General features: G+C 35.0%; 1 protein-coding gene across 2 annotated transcripts in view; it reads left to right on the top strand.

The window, feature by feature from the left end:
* The window catches only part of ELP4 (elongator acetyltransferase complex subunit 4), a 149,967-nt gene that overhangs the window by 57,829 nt on the left and 77,200 nt on the right, over positions 1 to 14,938 (top strand). For both annotated transcript variants that reach the window (XM_056355089.1, XM_056355088.1), the window contains exons 8-9: positions 8,503 to 8,611; positions 11,317 to 11,423. In XM_056355089.1, the coding sequence (XP_056211064.1) occupies positions 8,503 to 8,611; positions 11,317 to 11,423 (216 nt within the window). The remainder of the gene's footprint in view (positions 1 to 8,502; positions 8,612 to 11,316; positions 11,424 to 14,938) is intronic.

Below are 14,938 nucleotides of genomic sequence, written 5' to 3' on the forward strand. Positions count from 1 at the left end.
GTATTTCCCATCTTAAATGAATTTCATGTAGCTGAATATTGAATTTCTGTGCAGTGTTAGCTTAGAAACATTTTTATATGAACTTTTGGTGTTGTTTAAAAACCTTGAAATTTCAGAATGTAATTTTACATCTTTTTGTTTAGACCTGCTCTATTAATTACAATATAATCATAATAAAAAGGAATACTGCATCTTTAATGATGTTTTTGTGCCTGTGTAGTTAAGCTTTAATGCTAGGGAAAAAAAAGAAGATTAAATTAGCCTTGTAACCTCTTTCTCTTCCAGGCTGATGATGGAAAATAAAAGCTCTTAGCCACAGAATGTAACACTTAGAATTAATATTTAATTAGACCAGTAAATTGTACACCGTGGCTGAAAGCTTCCAAAGAGTTGTTAGTGCCACAATTGACCTACAAGTTTAATAATAACTCACTTCTAGGAGCAAGTGCCAGTTCAGCATAGTGGAGCCACTGTAAGAAAGTCCTGTGAGATTAAAATCAGCAAACCAAATGGCAGGCGAGGATTCCTGGGATGGAGCCTTCTGGAAAGCTGGGAGCTGGAGTAGCTTTTCAGCCAGGATTCAGATGAGAACAGTGGGCAAAAAAAGCTGATCCCTCCTGTTCTGGGAGTTTCTGGTTGTAGGCCAAAATCCTAGAACAGATTTTTTCTAAATGTTCTTACTGCAGCTATTAATTTATATCACAAATCAAGTAATGAATGACTTATCTTCGTCTTTTAATTAAGTTTTAATGCAAACATTATCGCTGAATTCTCTGGTCATGAATTTTACTCATGGAAGAATGGCACTTTTTTGGTATGACGTGTAATTTAGTATGTTTGTACTGCAAAATGTTTCATTTTATAGTATCTTACTGCTACATAAAAGGGTTCTTGTTACAGTATGATGAGCAATTTATCGTAATATTACAAAATATTTAAATTAAACATGAAATGTGTAAACTTTGTAAAATAGAATATTTTCAAGGTTAAAAAGCTTAATCTTGCCTTTCATTTTATGAACAATTAAAATATAAAGCCAGTAACTCTACCATTAGATATCCATCTGAGCCTTAATTCTGTGGCAAATTATTCTAGTGAAATAGGGCACCATAAGTTCAAAAATGTGCAAACACACAGCAACAGACTGAGGAAGGAACATACTGCATTATTTATTGGCTAGATCCTAAATAATTAAAGAAATGCCTACTCATTAGTTAAAAATTAAAGCAGGTGAGAACCTTGCCAGCAGAGGGAGCAGTCATGTCTTTCCTTAGGTTCCCATCGTTTCCAGCCTACCCATCATTTCCACCCTACCTCTTCTTATTGCCCAGCCAGTTTCCCATCTGGACCCAGCTTTGCCAGCCTGCTCCTGATGACAGCCTATAATTTTGTACTGAATAAGGAATTAGTTTTTTAAATGATTTTATATTTCATAATCTTGCCACTTGATTACCAACGCCGGTTAGATGTTCCTTTTGATATTTGCGTACTATTAATTGAAAAAATAGTGGAGGATCTTTTTGGTCACCTGTGAATAAAATGCAATTTGCTGTTTAAAGAATGAAAGTTGCAGCAATAGTTAGCCTTTCTGAATTGGTACACAAACTGCAATGACATTTTTTTCAGGCAAAATGGCAACAAAAGAAACTCCTAAACATTTTTCTTATAATGAATAATCCCCAATGGAGTCATAGGATTTTAGTTAAGCCAGTAGGTCTCAAATACATAAATTTCAGCAGTTTTGTTATGTCTCTTTTGTAATATGACTCATTCTTTCAGTCTATTTTGCATCTGTATTTTATAAGACACTGTGACCAACTTCTAGCATTAATATTACATGTGTTTAATTCTTAAACCAAATCTGTTCAAATCGTCATTTTATTTTTGTGATACTTAAAGACAAATAATAACATAGAATTTTCCAGATACATTCTTTTATAACAATGAGACAATCTCATTAATAAGGACCACGTAGTGTTCAGGGGAGATGCTGGGCTCATCTCAGCCCAGATCTTGTACTAGTTTCTTCCCAGCTCCTCACTCTTCACTGGAGAAGGACCTGATCAGACTTATTTCATCTACCTACTGCAGCAGGACTCATGCAAGAGCCCCACACCCCAGAACCATTCATAGTCACGTGTCCTTTCAGCTACTGAATGCTAAAGAAATAGTCAGAAAAGAAAAGCACTGAACAGGGATTCAGCTCAGAAAGTGTCACCCTTTTAATACCCTGTACATCTGTCACCTCTTTCAGCCAGATAATAACAGGATTTGCAGCACCCAGCTTTCTTTGACTCCCACACCATCTTCATGATATCACCAGATATTTTCCTGGTACCCCAAAGCCATAGATGCAGCCTCCTAAACTAAGCCTTAAGCAAAGGGGGTAGATAGGGCTTCAACGAAAGGCCGACTTCGGTTCCCAGCTCACTGTTGACTGGCTTGTGACTTTGGACAACTCACATGACATCTTTGTGCTTGTTACGTGACTTGTAAATGAGGAATGCAACACTTGCCTGTCTTTTGTAAAGCACTTCGAGATCAATAGATGGAAAGTTTGATTTAAACTTTCTTTAGTTTTTGTTCTCACTCTCGTTTTTGTAGGCCACAGCAGCAACTGTTATTGACTTGCTTGTTTTATCTGTATTGAGTCATCACTTATTTCACTGTTGGCCTTTAGGTCTTCCCTCCAATGGCGAAGCAGACATGCTTTTTATTTTGTAGGATGTCAAGGTTTGCTGACATTGGATTCTTTTATAGTTTAAGTAATAGACAAGTCCAGGTAATCCATCTTCAGTGAAGATCCAAAGATATTTATTTTTTTTAGTGTGTGATATTTAGTTTTTATTTTCTGGCTGATGATTTTTCCTGAAAATTTATCCAGAATTTTTTAATTGAATACTGTGTCATCTGCCTTCATCTGATATATTTGATAATAACATTGCAGAGTTCCTATAGCAGTGACAGTGTTTTAGGTGTAAGATAAGGAAACCATGGCTCAAATGATGTTTTGAGCTTTTAAGAAACAAAAATACTAGTTTCACAGTTAAAAGACTCTGGAGTTTATGTAGACTATCAGGACAAACATTATTAAAAGCAACTTTAAAAGAACAACCAAAATCTGGAGTTAATATATTGTGTAACATATTGGCCAACAGATGCTTTGTTACTCCCTTCCCATTTTTACGGGTGCGTTGCATCTAATTTATCTGCTCATGTCTTCACTACGTGTCCATTCTTTGCTTCTGTAACTTGTATAAAAATATTGAGATACTATTAATTTCTTGAAATTAGCTAACATGTGTATATAACCAGAATCAATGCTTGGAATTTCAGCCATATCAATGGATATTTATACTTAAGTTTTATTACAGTCAGTAAGGTTCTTCGAAGGTAAAAGATGTTCAATCAGTCAGAATCCATAAATGTGGGTATCTCATCACTGAAGGGATTGTGACTTGTAGAAAATCCTTGAAGTATATTTCTAGGACGTTTTAGCCAGCAAAGACATCACGCTTCTATTCAGTTTTCTTGTGATATTGGTGCAGATTTCTACGTACCAATCATTGTTAATGTAGTGTGGCTCATCTTAAATTCCACTGGTCTGAGTGTACATTCATTTTAGCCTAAATTCAAAGTTCAATTAGTAGATTTGGTGTGTGCAAGCACTGAGAACAGAGCTAGTCAACATGGAGTCAGACTATAAGTATAGAATTTTATACTTTACAGTCTTTGTTAATTATTGATATAGTAGTTTTTGACAGAGCAGTTATTAATCTTTTATTTTCAGGATTTGTGACTAATGAAAAAGTGCACAAACTCTATCTCTCTATAATAATAGTACAAGGGCCCAATACCTAACTTCTTTTACCAAAACAAAAGGCATGGGTAATTCTGTGACTTTCTGAGCAGTACCTAATTAACAAATGGTGATAAATATTTAAGCCATGTTCTTTATAATTTATCTTTTCAATTTAAAATCCTTTGAAGATTAAGTAGTAATGAAAAACGGTAAATATTTCTATATTGTGAAATCATTACCACATCATTGTGTGATAATCTCTCAGAAAATATCAAGAATTATTTCATCTATTGAATAACCCGCAAGTGTTACATTATACCCCAATGTGGCTGCCTGTGCTATAGTGCTAAGCTTACTTCGGCTTTATGACAGAATGCAACGGAAACAAAAAAAAGGCACAACTGATTTATGAGCTTTTTTTGAAAGTTCACGCACCAAAATTTGCTTTAAGTTTATAAGGTTCATATTACTTTGCATGAACTTGCTTGTTTGCTCTTTATTGTTGAGACCTTCTTTCAAATGAAGTGTTCAGGTTACTGGACTCACCTGTTGGTAACACCACGAACTGTTGCCCACAATTATAGTTTTACCTGGTCTTGGGGGGGGGGGGGGGGGAAGTGACTGAATGCATCTTTAAATTCTGTGCTGTCACATGGAATGTATGCAACTCACCATTTAAACTGGAGTTTGTCCCAGTGCTAGTAGTTGTAAGTTTGTAAGTAGGTTTTTAGGTAATGAAACTCATTTTAGGATTCAATGTATTAACTTAATTAAATGTTTTAAAATAAAATCAGTGATGTGATTAGATTACCTGAATGTAAAGGTACAGAAGTCAAATATAGCCCTCTATCAAAATACAGGCCTCTTTGAAAATAGGCATAGTCTTAAAATACCTTATTTTCAATATGTAAATTGGCATTAAAATGATGTCAATGCATTGATCAAAATACAAATGCAAATATATAAAGCCCATGTGATTCAAAAGTTTAATGTATTTATACAAGTGCTAGTTGGATCTCATTACAGATCTTTGACATGAGTCTCTTATTTTCCTTTTAAATTTTGAGATTGTTTATATGTAGTATGTAGAAACATGGAAGGCATTCTGAGAAAATTTTCCATTCCTTGACTTTTCTTTACTTAATGCAGCACAAGGACTGAGTATTTAAATATTTTTATTACATACATTTTGTGAGGTTTTTAATATGTTTAGAAATCGACAAAATAAAAATGGGAGGACATATCCCTGTGTGTTAGAAAAATTTTGACAGGAAATCAGAGGAGAACTAGAAATTAGAGCAGAGTAGAAAAGATAGATATTTTTCCTAATATGGAATCCAGATGAACCAAGATTGATTTGATTAATAGTAGTAATGGTAAAATTGTGGTACATTAAGAACTCAATCCAGTGAAACACACAGACAGCATTAATTTCAGTATGTATGTTTGAGTATACAGGGTATACATATATTTGTGTTGGTAGAACACTTTATACTCAGACACAGGAGATGATATATTTTGAACTGCTCTATTTGTAAATAAGTATTTTTAAACATGCACAAATAATTACTCAAACTATGTAAATTCTGCAAATAAATTAGTAGGACAAAGCAATCTTTTTCCGTAATTGCCCTTCCCAAAAGCTAGTTAAACCCATATGTATAGTTCCCATTTACACACCCAGCTAGCTACATGGATTTTCTGGAGACATTGTTTTGAAAGTACACTTTTGTTGAACCCAAATATTGCAAGTTTGTGCTTAAAAGAAAATGTCTGTCTAAAACAGTGAGCACAAAGTAAGATATAGAATGGATGCCCAGCCCAACCAGCACAACAGGGTTGCTACCATGTTGTTAGAATAATTACATTTTGGCTGAACTAACTAATTTAGAAAAACTGCAGTACATCTAGCAAGACTGAAAACTTTCCAGGACTGGGTTGGGTGGGTTTTTTTTATTATTTTTTAGTGTAATTTAAAACAATACCTCTTCTAGCTGCCAACAAACTCTTTCCCTGAACCTCCCCATTCCTGGCTTCCCTCCTAACCATGTCCTGGCTCACCTCCAGAGCTGCCAAGTTTATGCCAGAAGCAGGAGGTAGATTTGTATGGGGCTGGAGGAAGATCTGGAGCTCTGTTAAATTTTCAAGCCCAGATGGGGCAACATGATTTGTGTGTTTATGTCAGTATGCCATACATCACAACTATCTGTGTGCTGACGTCAGCTTTGATTGGACATTAATGTGCTGAACACTGCAAACTAGAAAATACATGATAGATACAGATCTATGGCAACAATGCTACATAAGCAAATGTCTGTTTGGTGTGGCAATTCACTGTGCAAAATATTTCCCAAGATACACTGCATTAAGCCAGGAGAATATTTTGACACACTTTAAAAACAAAAACAAAATCAACATGGGCAAACAGACTAGATTTTAAGAAAGCAAACCTGTTCAGAAGAGCTGAAACCAACACATTGATGTGTCATTAAGCAAATACTGAATTGCTAGCTATCACTTTAATCTTTCCAAAATTAAGACCAAATAGGAAAGATGCTATTCTTACAATTTGCAGGACTGTTAATGATGAGGATACTGTGCTGATGGTTGAGCATCTTTCTATCCAAAGTTTTTGTAACCCATTTTTATCAAAACCAGCAAGCAAAAATGTTAAGGGACAGCAAAGGTTTATTCAAATGATAGTGTATTTATTCTATACCAAGAATTTAGGTTAGCTTCCAGAAAACATCAGTGTTTATTTATGTTACAATTTTATATCTCTTGCTTATACAAATAACATTCAGCAGCCTGCTGAAGAACTGGCAAAATATGTAAATTTCTGGTCCATGGATTTATAGAGGTCACTGGCTACTTCAGATTTATATTTATACCATCTTTATGTGATTGACCCTGTAGAATAACGTGACCAAAAGTTTTCATTAAAACATAGCATACTGTCTCTCTTCCTGGAAAGGCAAATAATTTGCAAGTCAGTTTTAATATTTCAGGGGAGAATATTAGCATTTTGGGGGTGGATATAGTAACAAAGTTTAGGGATTGATATGTAGGCAGTGTTCTTTTATCTCCAATCGCTTACGTTATTCCTCAAAAAGGAAATTCTGTAGTGCAACACTATTTTACTGTTATCCATCATTAGACTTTGTAGGTAAAATTGAAGTTCCCTGATTCCATGGGGATAGATCATTTTGGCCTGTGCTCAAGTGGCGGCTTTGAAAAGAGACCAGTCCCCAGGATTTAATGCCATCTGGCCCATAAGATGGGGAGGGGAGGGGATGTAAAGGTGCCATGGGATCGGTGAATTTAGGCCTTGTAACCTGAGCAGATTGGGCTGTGCAGGACAGACCACAGTTACTTTATATAGTGGTCAAAAAGCAGAATTCAGATTATTCTTTGATGGGAGTAGGAAATGTTCACCTTTTACATCTGCTTCATAGGCTTCCCTGTGGCTAGGAAATACGCTATTATTTAAATGTGGTTTCATGAAAGCAGTTAGTGTATTATCACTGTTTTAATAAACCTGTATGTCAGTACAATGCATAGACTTAGTTCTAACATATCTAGGAATGTTTCTCTTCTCTCTGCTCCTGATTACTTTATAAGTTGTTGTTGTTATCAAATAGTTTACCAGTATTTAACTTGACCTTTCATAGTAAGTGTCAGTTGTATAGTTTATGAAAGAAATGCAGAATGTACAAAAAATTATTTAAAATTATTAAAAAGTACAAAGCTATAACTTGGAGCTACAGAGCTAATTCTTCATACTTGGAATGGGTGTTCTGAGGTGATTGGTCTGGATACCCCTGAAGGTGCAATTTGTATAGCTACCTACAGCCAAGAACAAGAGTATACCAGCTGTCCAGACAGCTTTTAAGATAACTACTTATCTTAAAGAAATATTTTGCTTTTTAGCAACATATTTGTCTCTTTTTTTTTCACATTAAATACTAGCATCATCAAAGCATTTAAGAACATTTTATCCTGTTACCTCTGAAGATGGCTGTTGTAACCTTTGAAAGTTGCCTTCTGCTGTATAAAATTAAGTAAACTGTGCAGAAAACAGCTTATTTAAGGCACATGACAGTACCTTGCTGCACAAGACATAAGGCATCACTTATAAGTCATAAATATGCAATTTGAAGCTTCAAATGTTTATGTTGTGTAGAGAGGAACTTTTAGAAAGAAAAATACCAGAGAAAATGCTTTGCTTTTCCATGTTGTTTGATAAACAAAGTGAATAATTGTGTGGGTTGTGCTTGCTCAAAATATTAGAGGTGATATGCCTAAGTATATTAAAAAACAAGGTTTTCAGAACACAAACAAAAGCTGGGCACCTGACTCATAGTAGAAGTCAGTGAGAGGTGCTTAACTGCCACATACTTGTAAATATCTCTGATGTGAGCAAATGCATGTGTTGTGAAGATGTAGGAGAATATTTAGTTCTGAGTTAGCCCTTTTATAGTTTCTGCTTGTCAAATGTATATTTTCTTCAGACAGAAATTTCAAGTCTTTTTTTTTTTTTTTTTTTTTTTTTAAGAAAAAAGCCCTCTAATGTAATTTCTAAGTATTGATGACCTATTTTTTCCCCACAGTTTGTCATTGAGAAGACCAGGGCTTACTCTATGAACATTAATTACATTTTTCATCACATAGGATGTGTATTTTGTTTCCATGTCTTACAGAATAAAGCAATTATGGAACGTGTAACAAACTTGTCAGATATCGTAGTTGGTCTTGAATCATTTATTGGCTCTGAGAGAGAAACCAATCCATTATACAAGGATTACCACGGTAAGTTCCATCTTTAGCAATGCAAAAAGTCTGCCCTAAGTGTTTCTAGGGCACTTAGCGGCTTACCCTCCAATTGGGTGTCTGCTGTAAAGTAGCATTTGATTTCATTTTAGAATATACCTCTTAAATGTTTCTCCTTGCTAACCAGTCTTGAGTTAGGAAGATTTTTAGTAAAGTGCATTAAGGCTGCAAAGGAAACATGGCAACTCCTTGCATGTTGTCAAGCCGTATTACTGAGGCATGGCTCAATCAGATGTACATCTCAACAGGCAGGCTTTGGGGAATTCACATGCGGAGGAGGCTTGGCAATCATCTGACCAGCAAGCTGAACTTGTCATGAAATCAATACTTTTGATCTGCCAAGTTTTAAATAGAGAACACGGAAAAACATATATTGTATTAAGGTGAATAAACTGCTAAATGATGTGCTATATAAACTTTATCTAAAAATAATGTTCTGTTTTTCAGCTTTAAGTTACAGCACTTAACACATTTAAAGAAATGGGTCTGGATATGTGTGGCATGTAAAATATGAAACTAATTTTGGTTAAAAGCCATGTAGCCTTTCAAATTATTTATCTTTAAAATCTATAATGGCGTTTAATCTTGCATTTTGTTTCCCAAAGATTTTGTTAGCTGTTGCAGCAGAACTATTTAAATTTTAAAAGATCAGATTATAAGTTATGCATAGCCAAAGCAGTGAATAACAAACAGTTTTAGCTAATCCGGAGCGGTGCTTTGAGTGTGCATAAATTACAGCTATTATTATTGTGATACTACTGTAGTTCCATGGAAACCTTTAGTTGAAAGTAAACTGCTTATCCAAAACTGCTGCAAACATGTGAGAATGTGGCAGTGTTTTCCATAGCAGAATATACAGAAAAAGAAGCAAAGATTTTGTTGAGGCACCACTGTGTATGTGTAGGCTGTAACTGATAAATCAGAGAAAAATCTTTTTGGCTATGGGTATAGTGCACATTTCATTATCTGAAAAAAAGGTGAATGAAAAAGAAACTGTGAACAAAAGCTAGAATAATTTGCCTAATTATTTTTCCAACTGTATAATCGTGATGTGGCATTTGTTTATGCTAACATAATTCTGTCAATTTGATACTCCTTTTCTCAGTACTGAAGAGATCCTTTAAGACAATTTGTGTTTTATCAGTTATTTCCTGGTTTACTTTAAAAATGTATGCTAAATCATTTTTTTGGTAATACTTAATAAAAATTACATGCCAATATGCATAGCTTTTGAGGTTTAGGCAACCTTCATTTAAAATTATAAAAATAGGTATTTTTAACTATGTTAACCTGTGGATTCTTTTTGCTTAAAAATATATTTCAAGATTATTTATTTACTGCAGATGATGGAAGATTTTGACATTACTCAGAAGTTTGATTAAATTATTGGATTATTTAATTAATCCTGCATTAATAATTTCGTTAAGCTGCCTGCAAATTTAAATGGTTGAAAAGTTAATAAAATAACAAAAGAATGATGCAGATGATCCTAAATAAAATTTTCAGAATAGTGTATATAACCAACCCTGTGTTATACCTGCTATTCCTATATATAATAATTATATTTTGAACTCAATAGCCAAACAAATAGTTCTTGTATGTCACTGGACAGGAGGCAGGGATAGAAGCTTTCAAAGTGTAAAATTATTTTTCTAATGTTACTGAGAATTTTTGTAATTAATACCCAGAATACGCTTCTAAGGTGTTTTAATTTTAGGAAACTTTCTTCCCTTATTCTTTCTTTTTAAAAAATAAATAAGACCCTGAAAAAATACTTGCCTTATTTTAAATTAAGGGTTTAGTGTTTGGGGGTTTTCTCACAGCTGCCGTTTTCATGTAAGATGTCTTTCCTAAATATTCAGTATTTCCATTTAGACGCTGGCTTTATGAATAGCAAATATAGGCCAGTAATTGAGAAGCCCTGTAGAATTTTCCTGGTTTTCAGATGTAGAGAATCACCCTTAGGTTGTTCAGAAACTATATTAGGCTGCACAAAAACCATCCAGCGTCCTTGTCAGAAAAAATCAGCTTGAGCTGCAGCTGACAGAATGCAGAGCTTGCAGTGCACCTAGTACTGTTAAAAACATCTGAATAGCTATATAAGCCTCCTGCATGCAGCAAACTTGTGTCTCCTAGGATGGCATAGGGGTTAACATTTATCCAAAAGCATGATCTAAATCGGTGTTTTCCAGAAACTTTTTTCAAGGCTTTTTCAGGGCGCAAAACGGAGTACTTCTCATTAGAGCTTCAGTGGTTATCAGTAACCCATAAGCCTTGTTTTGCTGGCTGCTTACTGGTGCATTTAATAAAATAAAGATCACTCAGTGGTGCCGTGGGCAGCGTGCAAGGTGATAGCCATATTTGCTTACTGTAAATACAAGAGAAAATCACACACAAACCGGCTGTAGTTTTGACAAGTATTAAGATCCCTCTTTACATCTGTACTTCTGTACCAAAGTGCAATTAGTTTTCCTCGCACAAGGATTTCTGTTTATCTTATTCTGCTTGATTACTTGAGTATAATCGCACCGTTTGCTTCATTGCTCCTGGTAGTAGGCTCCAGTTTAAAAAGGGGAGGATGAGTGTGTGTAAATATACAGAATTCTGCTGTAAGACTCTAATTTATGCATCTGGATGACAGCATTTCTTAATTTTTTCCTTCCTTTACTCTTTCTTTCCACAAGGTTTGGTTCATGTACATCAGATTCCTCGGCTTAATAGCTTGATCTGTGATGTGTCAGACACGAAGGACCTTGCTTTTAAATTAAAAAGGAAGCTGTTCACCATTGAGGTAAGAGAAACAGTTTTGTTTCACTATTTAGAACCCAAAAGGTGGAGCTAATCCCATCTCTTATGTTCTGTTTTGTGAAATACATAAAATATGCATCAGATGTTGTAAATTCATTTCATTCTGGTTTTGCTGTTCAGAACGGTTTTATAAAATACTGTAATATGCCTTCTAATTAAAAATGTCTCATTTGCTGTACTAAATCGGTCTGTTATAAATAGTTTATTTTGGTTTAAAATGTACGTAGAAAGTAGGCCACAACCTTCAATAACAAAGCGTGACATGTTTCTAAGGATGTCAGGAGCATATTTAATTAAATGTTAATGACTTGCTCTTACTTGTGTTAGTGGGTGGGAAAGTAGCTACATGTTATTACCCCAGTAGAGGGATTTTAATGTATAATGCTGCCTAAAATTGTGTGTGGTATGAGGGATAAGTGTCCTTATCAGTATTCAGAAACCATTTTCTTTGCATTACTGAAATCACCTTTCGCTCTTTTATGTCATTTTAAACACAGTATCATTTACACTAATGTCCTTAAGTAAATTTCCTACTAAATTTAAACTTTTTTCTGTGACCTTTATGCAGACAGTCCTGATAGAAGACAGTAATACAAAAGATGTATTTCATTTTAATCTTGCTAAAGAGCAAATGAACATAGCACTATTAAGCAATTAGAGCTGATGTATTTATTAACCAAGTAATGCTTAGAGATGGAAGATGGCTTTCGGGGTGATGTGATAGTCATCGGTACAGTCTGGGCAAATTTTTTTTTTTAACAAAGACATAAAACAGCTAAGCATCCCTGACAAACCATTTTGTTTAATCTCTTTTCAAATGAAAAGCTCTTAAGCAGACCACTTGTCTTAACTGCTTGAAACCATAAAAAGAGAGAATTGCCACCAATAAATTAGCATATTTTTTACTCCATCACCAAATGATGGTCAATGTGGCTTGGCACTGCTTTGGTGTTTGGGACTTCACCCTTAAGTGACCACTTTGGCCCTTATTTGACCCTCTGCCCTTTTTAGCTGGCCACTTGATAAGGTAACTTAAGGGTTCTCTCTCTTCACTGCCCCCTCCCCTTCACAATTGCAAGTAGCCCTAACCTATAAATCATTGAAAGAGCCCTATCAAGTGACAAATTAAGGTGCCCTCCTCCTAATTAATGGTCATCAATGTCTTTAATTATCTAATCCTATTGAGAGTAGTTAATAGTTAATCAGGCAGCTAGTTCTTCTTGCAGGTCATCTCTGCATGAGTGCTAGAAGTTTCTCAACTAGAGGCATCCTCTTCAGAAGCCACTTAAAGGCAAATATGTGGAGAGCTTTTTTCCCAAAGACATTCCTTTATAATGTTTCTCAGTTTCCAGAGAATGTGGTTAGTGAAACCAGGCATTGTGAGGTATTAAACCATTTTAACAACTGCTTTTCAGCAGTACATTAGAAACAAAAACTTTTAATAGTCTGTGTTTGATATTAAAATACAAATGTTCTTACTCTTTTCAGAAGTGCAGAGAAGCATGCACCCTCATTTCACAGCATGGTAAATTCTCATGTATTAGAGCTATGAATTAGAATATTGGGAGTGGGGGAGTGAGGGGTTTTCCTCACTATGAAACCTGACTCAGAATACAATTTTTTATGTCAACTGTATTTGGAATTCTAATTTGGAATGATAAAAACAAACAAACAAACAAACCACAACTTAGCAGGAGACTGTAAAACAAACTGAATTACCCTTGGAGCAGAAGTGTTGGAAACAAGGGTGTAGTGAAACTCTTGAAACAACCTGTTGCCCTAGACATGTGTAGATGACCCACTTGTATAATTTCTCCCTTTATTGCTCAGCTGCAACCCTTTTTGAATAACTTCAGCTTTTGTTACAGATATGCTTTCTGTAAGCTGAACTGACACAAACTAGCCCTTTTTGAACATATTAAATCACTGTCCTACTGTGATCTTCCTGTACACATTTCACTAATCTATAATACATATGTTTTTCTCCCTCATACTATTAGGGGAGGCAGGCTACTGCTAGGCTGACTAGAGCAACAAGGTCAATAAGAAAATGGGAGCAAGTGAAAATTGAATTAAGAAGCTATTTGAATACAGTCTTTTAAAATGGGTTTCTGCAGTTAGAATGTGATGAGTCAGCAGTCAGGTTTGGTTCTGGTGGTAAAAACATGAAGCAGCACAACAGTGTGTGTTATGAGCAACAGTGTGCTTTATACGAAGTACAGCTGAGTTTATGACTTCTTCAGTATGTAGCTTAAATGTGAAATATATTTTGTATACATTACAGTTTTTGGAAAGCTTCTGCTTAGTTATATACACAAATTAGGGTAAAAATATTGACCTTTACTTGAAATGCCACTTTAAAACCAAATTTCGTAAGAAAAGTTAGAAATTGATAACCTATGATTTCTGGCAAAATTTCTCCTAAAAGGGGTTTCATCACTAAACCATTCTTTTTTTACAGTTTAAAATAAGGGCATGGGACATGGATTTTCTCATCTCTGGATTGCTCACCAGTTAAATAACTATGGTTTAGCCTTCATCAGTAAAAAACCTTAAATGTCAAAACCGTTTTATTAGATTGCAGTTTTGTGGGAGGGACTCCGCCTCTTTATAGTCTACAGAATCATTTAACTGTTTCAGTTTTCCTTCTATCTTCTTCATCAAAATAAGATTGACTGAAATATATTCTAAAGGGATATTTTTTTAATCGAGATTAAAATGTTTTTTAATGAACATTTATGAGTGTTCATTTTCCATTTTTAAATCATGAGGTAGACCCTTTCCAGGAAGACTTACGTGTTTATGGTAGAAGCTGCAGAAGCTATATCAAGCTTTCCCAAATCTTCACACATTTGTTACTAGCAGTATGTTATTATATGCAATATTATCAGAGATCTCTCTTATGTGCATACCACTTTAAAGGACACAATTTTGAAGTTAGCCTGTCTAATCCTATTTCTTCCCACTTTGGAATCTTAATTAGAAGGAGATAAAAACCATCATTTGACTAAATTATTGTCTTGAATCTGTAGCAAAAGGTATAATCCGCAATTGGGCCAATTAGTGTACCCCATAGTTAGCTATGCTGAGGCAGGAAACTTGATTAGATCTGACACCAGCCTAGTTCCCACTGTTGTTTTGCCAGGTATGATGGTCAGACTTCAAAGGGCTTGAGGCATCAGCAGGGCAAGGTTTGGAGGCCAGCTTAGGTCCGGTCGTTAATCTCTCTGCTAAAACCACAGCAGCCCTCGCACAAAACAAGCTTACACGACACAATCATGCGGTATTAAAGTTTGGGTTGAGTCATGCCAATTTGCCTTTGATTTTCTGATGATTGACTAAAAGATGGCTACATGACTAGACACATACTGAAAGTTTACTGATTAGGTAAGTTCCCCAAATATTTGAAATATTTTTTGATTTCTCAGTTAAATGATATGACAACCAGTTCATCTTAATGAAACTTTTTGCAGTATTGCTCCTGAAGTACTTTTTGCT

Source organism: Falco biarmicus, chromosome 10 (assembly GCF_023638135.1).
Source record: "Falco biarmicus isolate bFalBia1 chromosome 10, bFalBia1.pri, whole genome shotgun sequence".
Taxonomy (NCBI): Eukaryota; Metazoa; Chordata; class Aves; order Falconiformes; family Falconidae; genus Falco; species Falco biarmicus.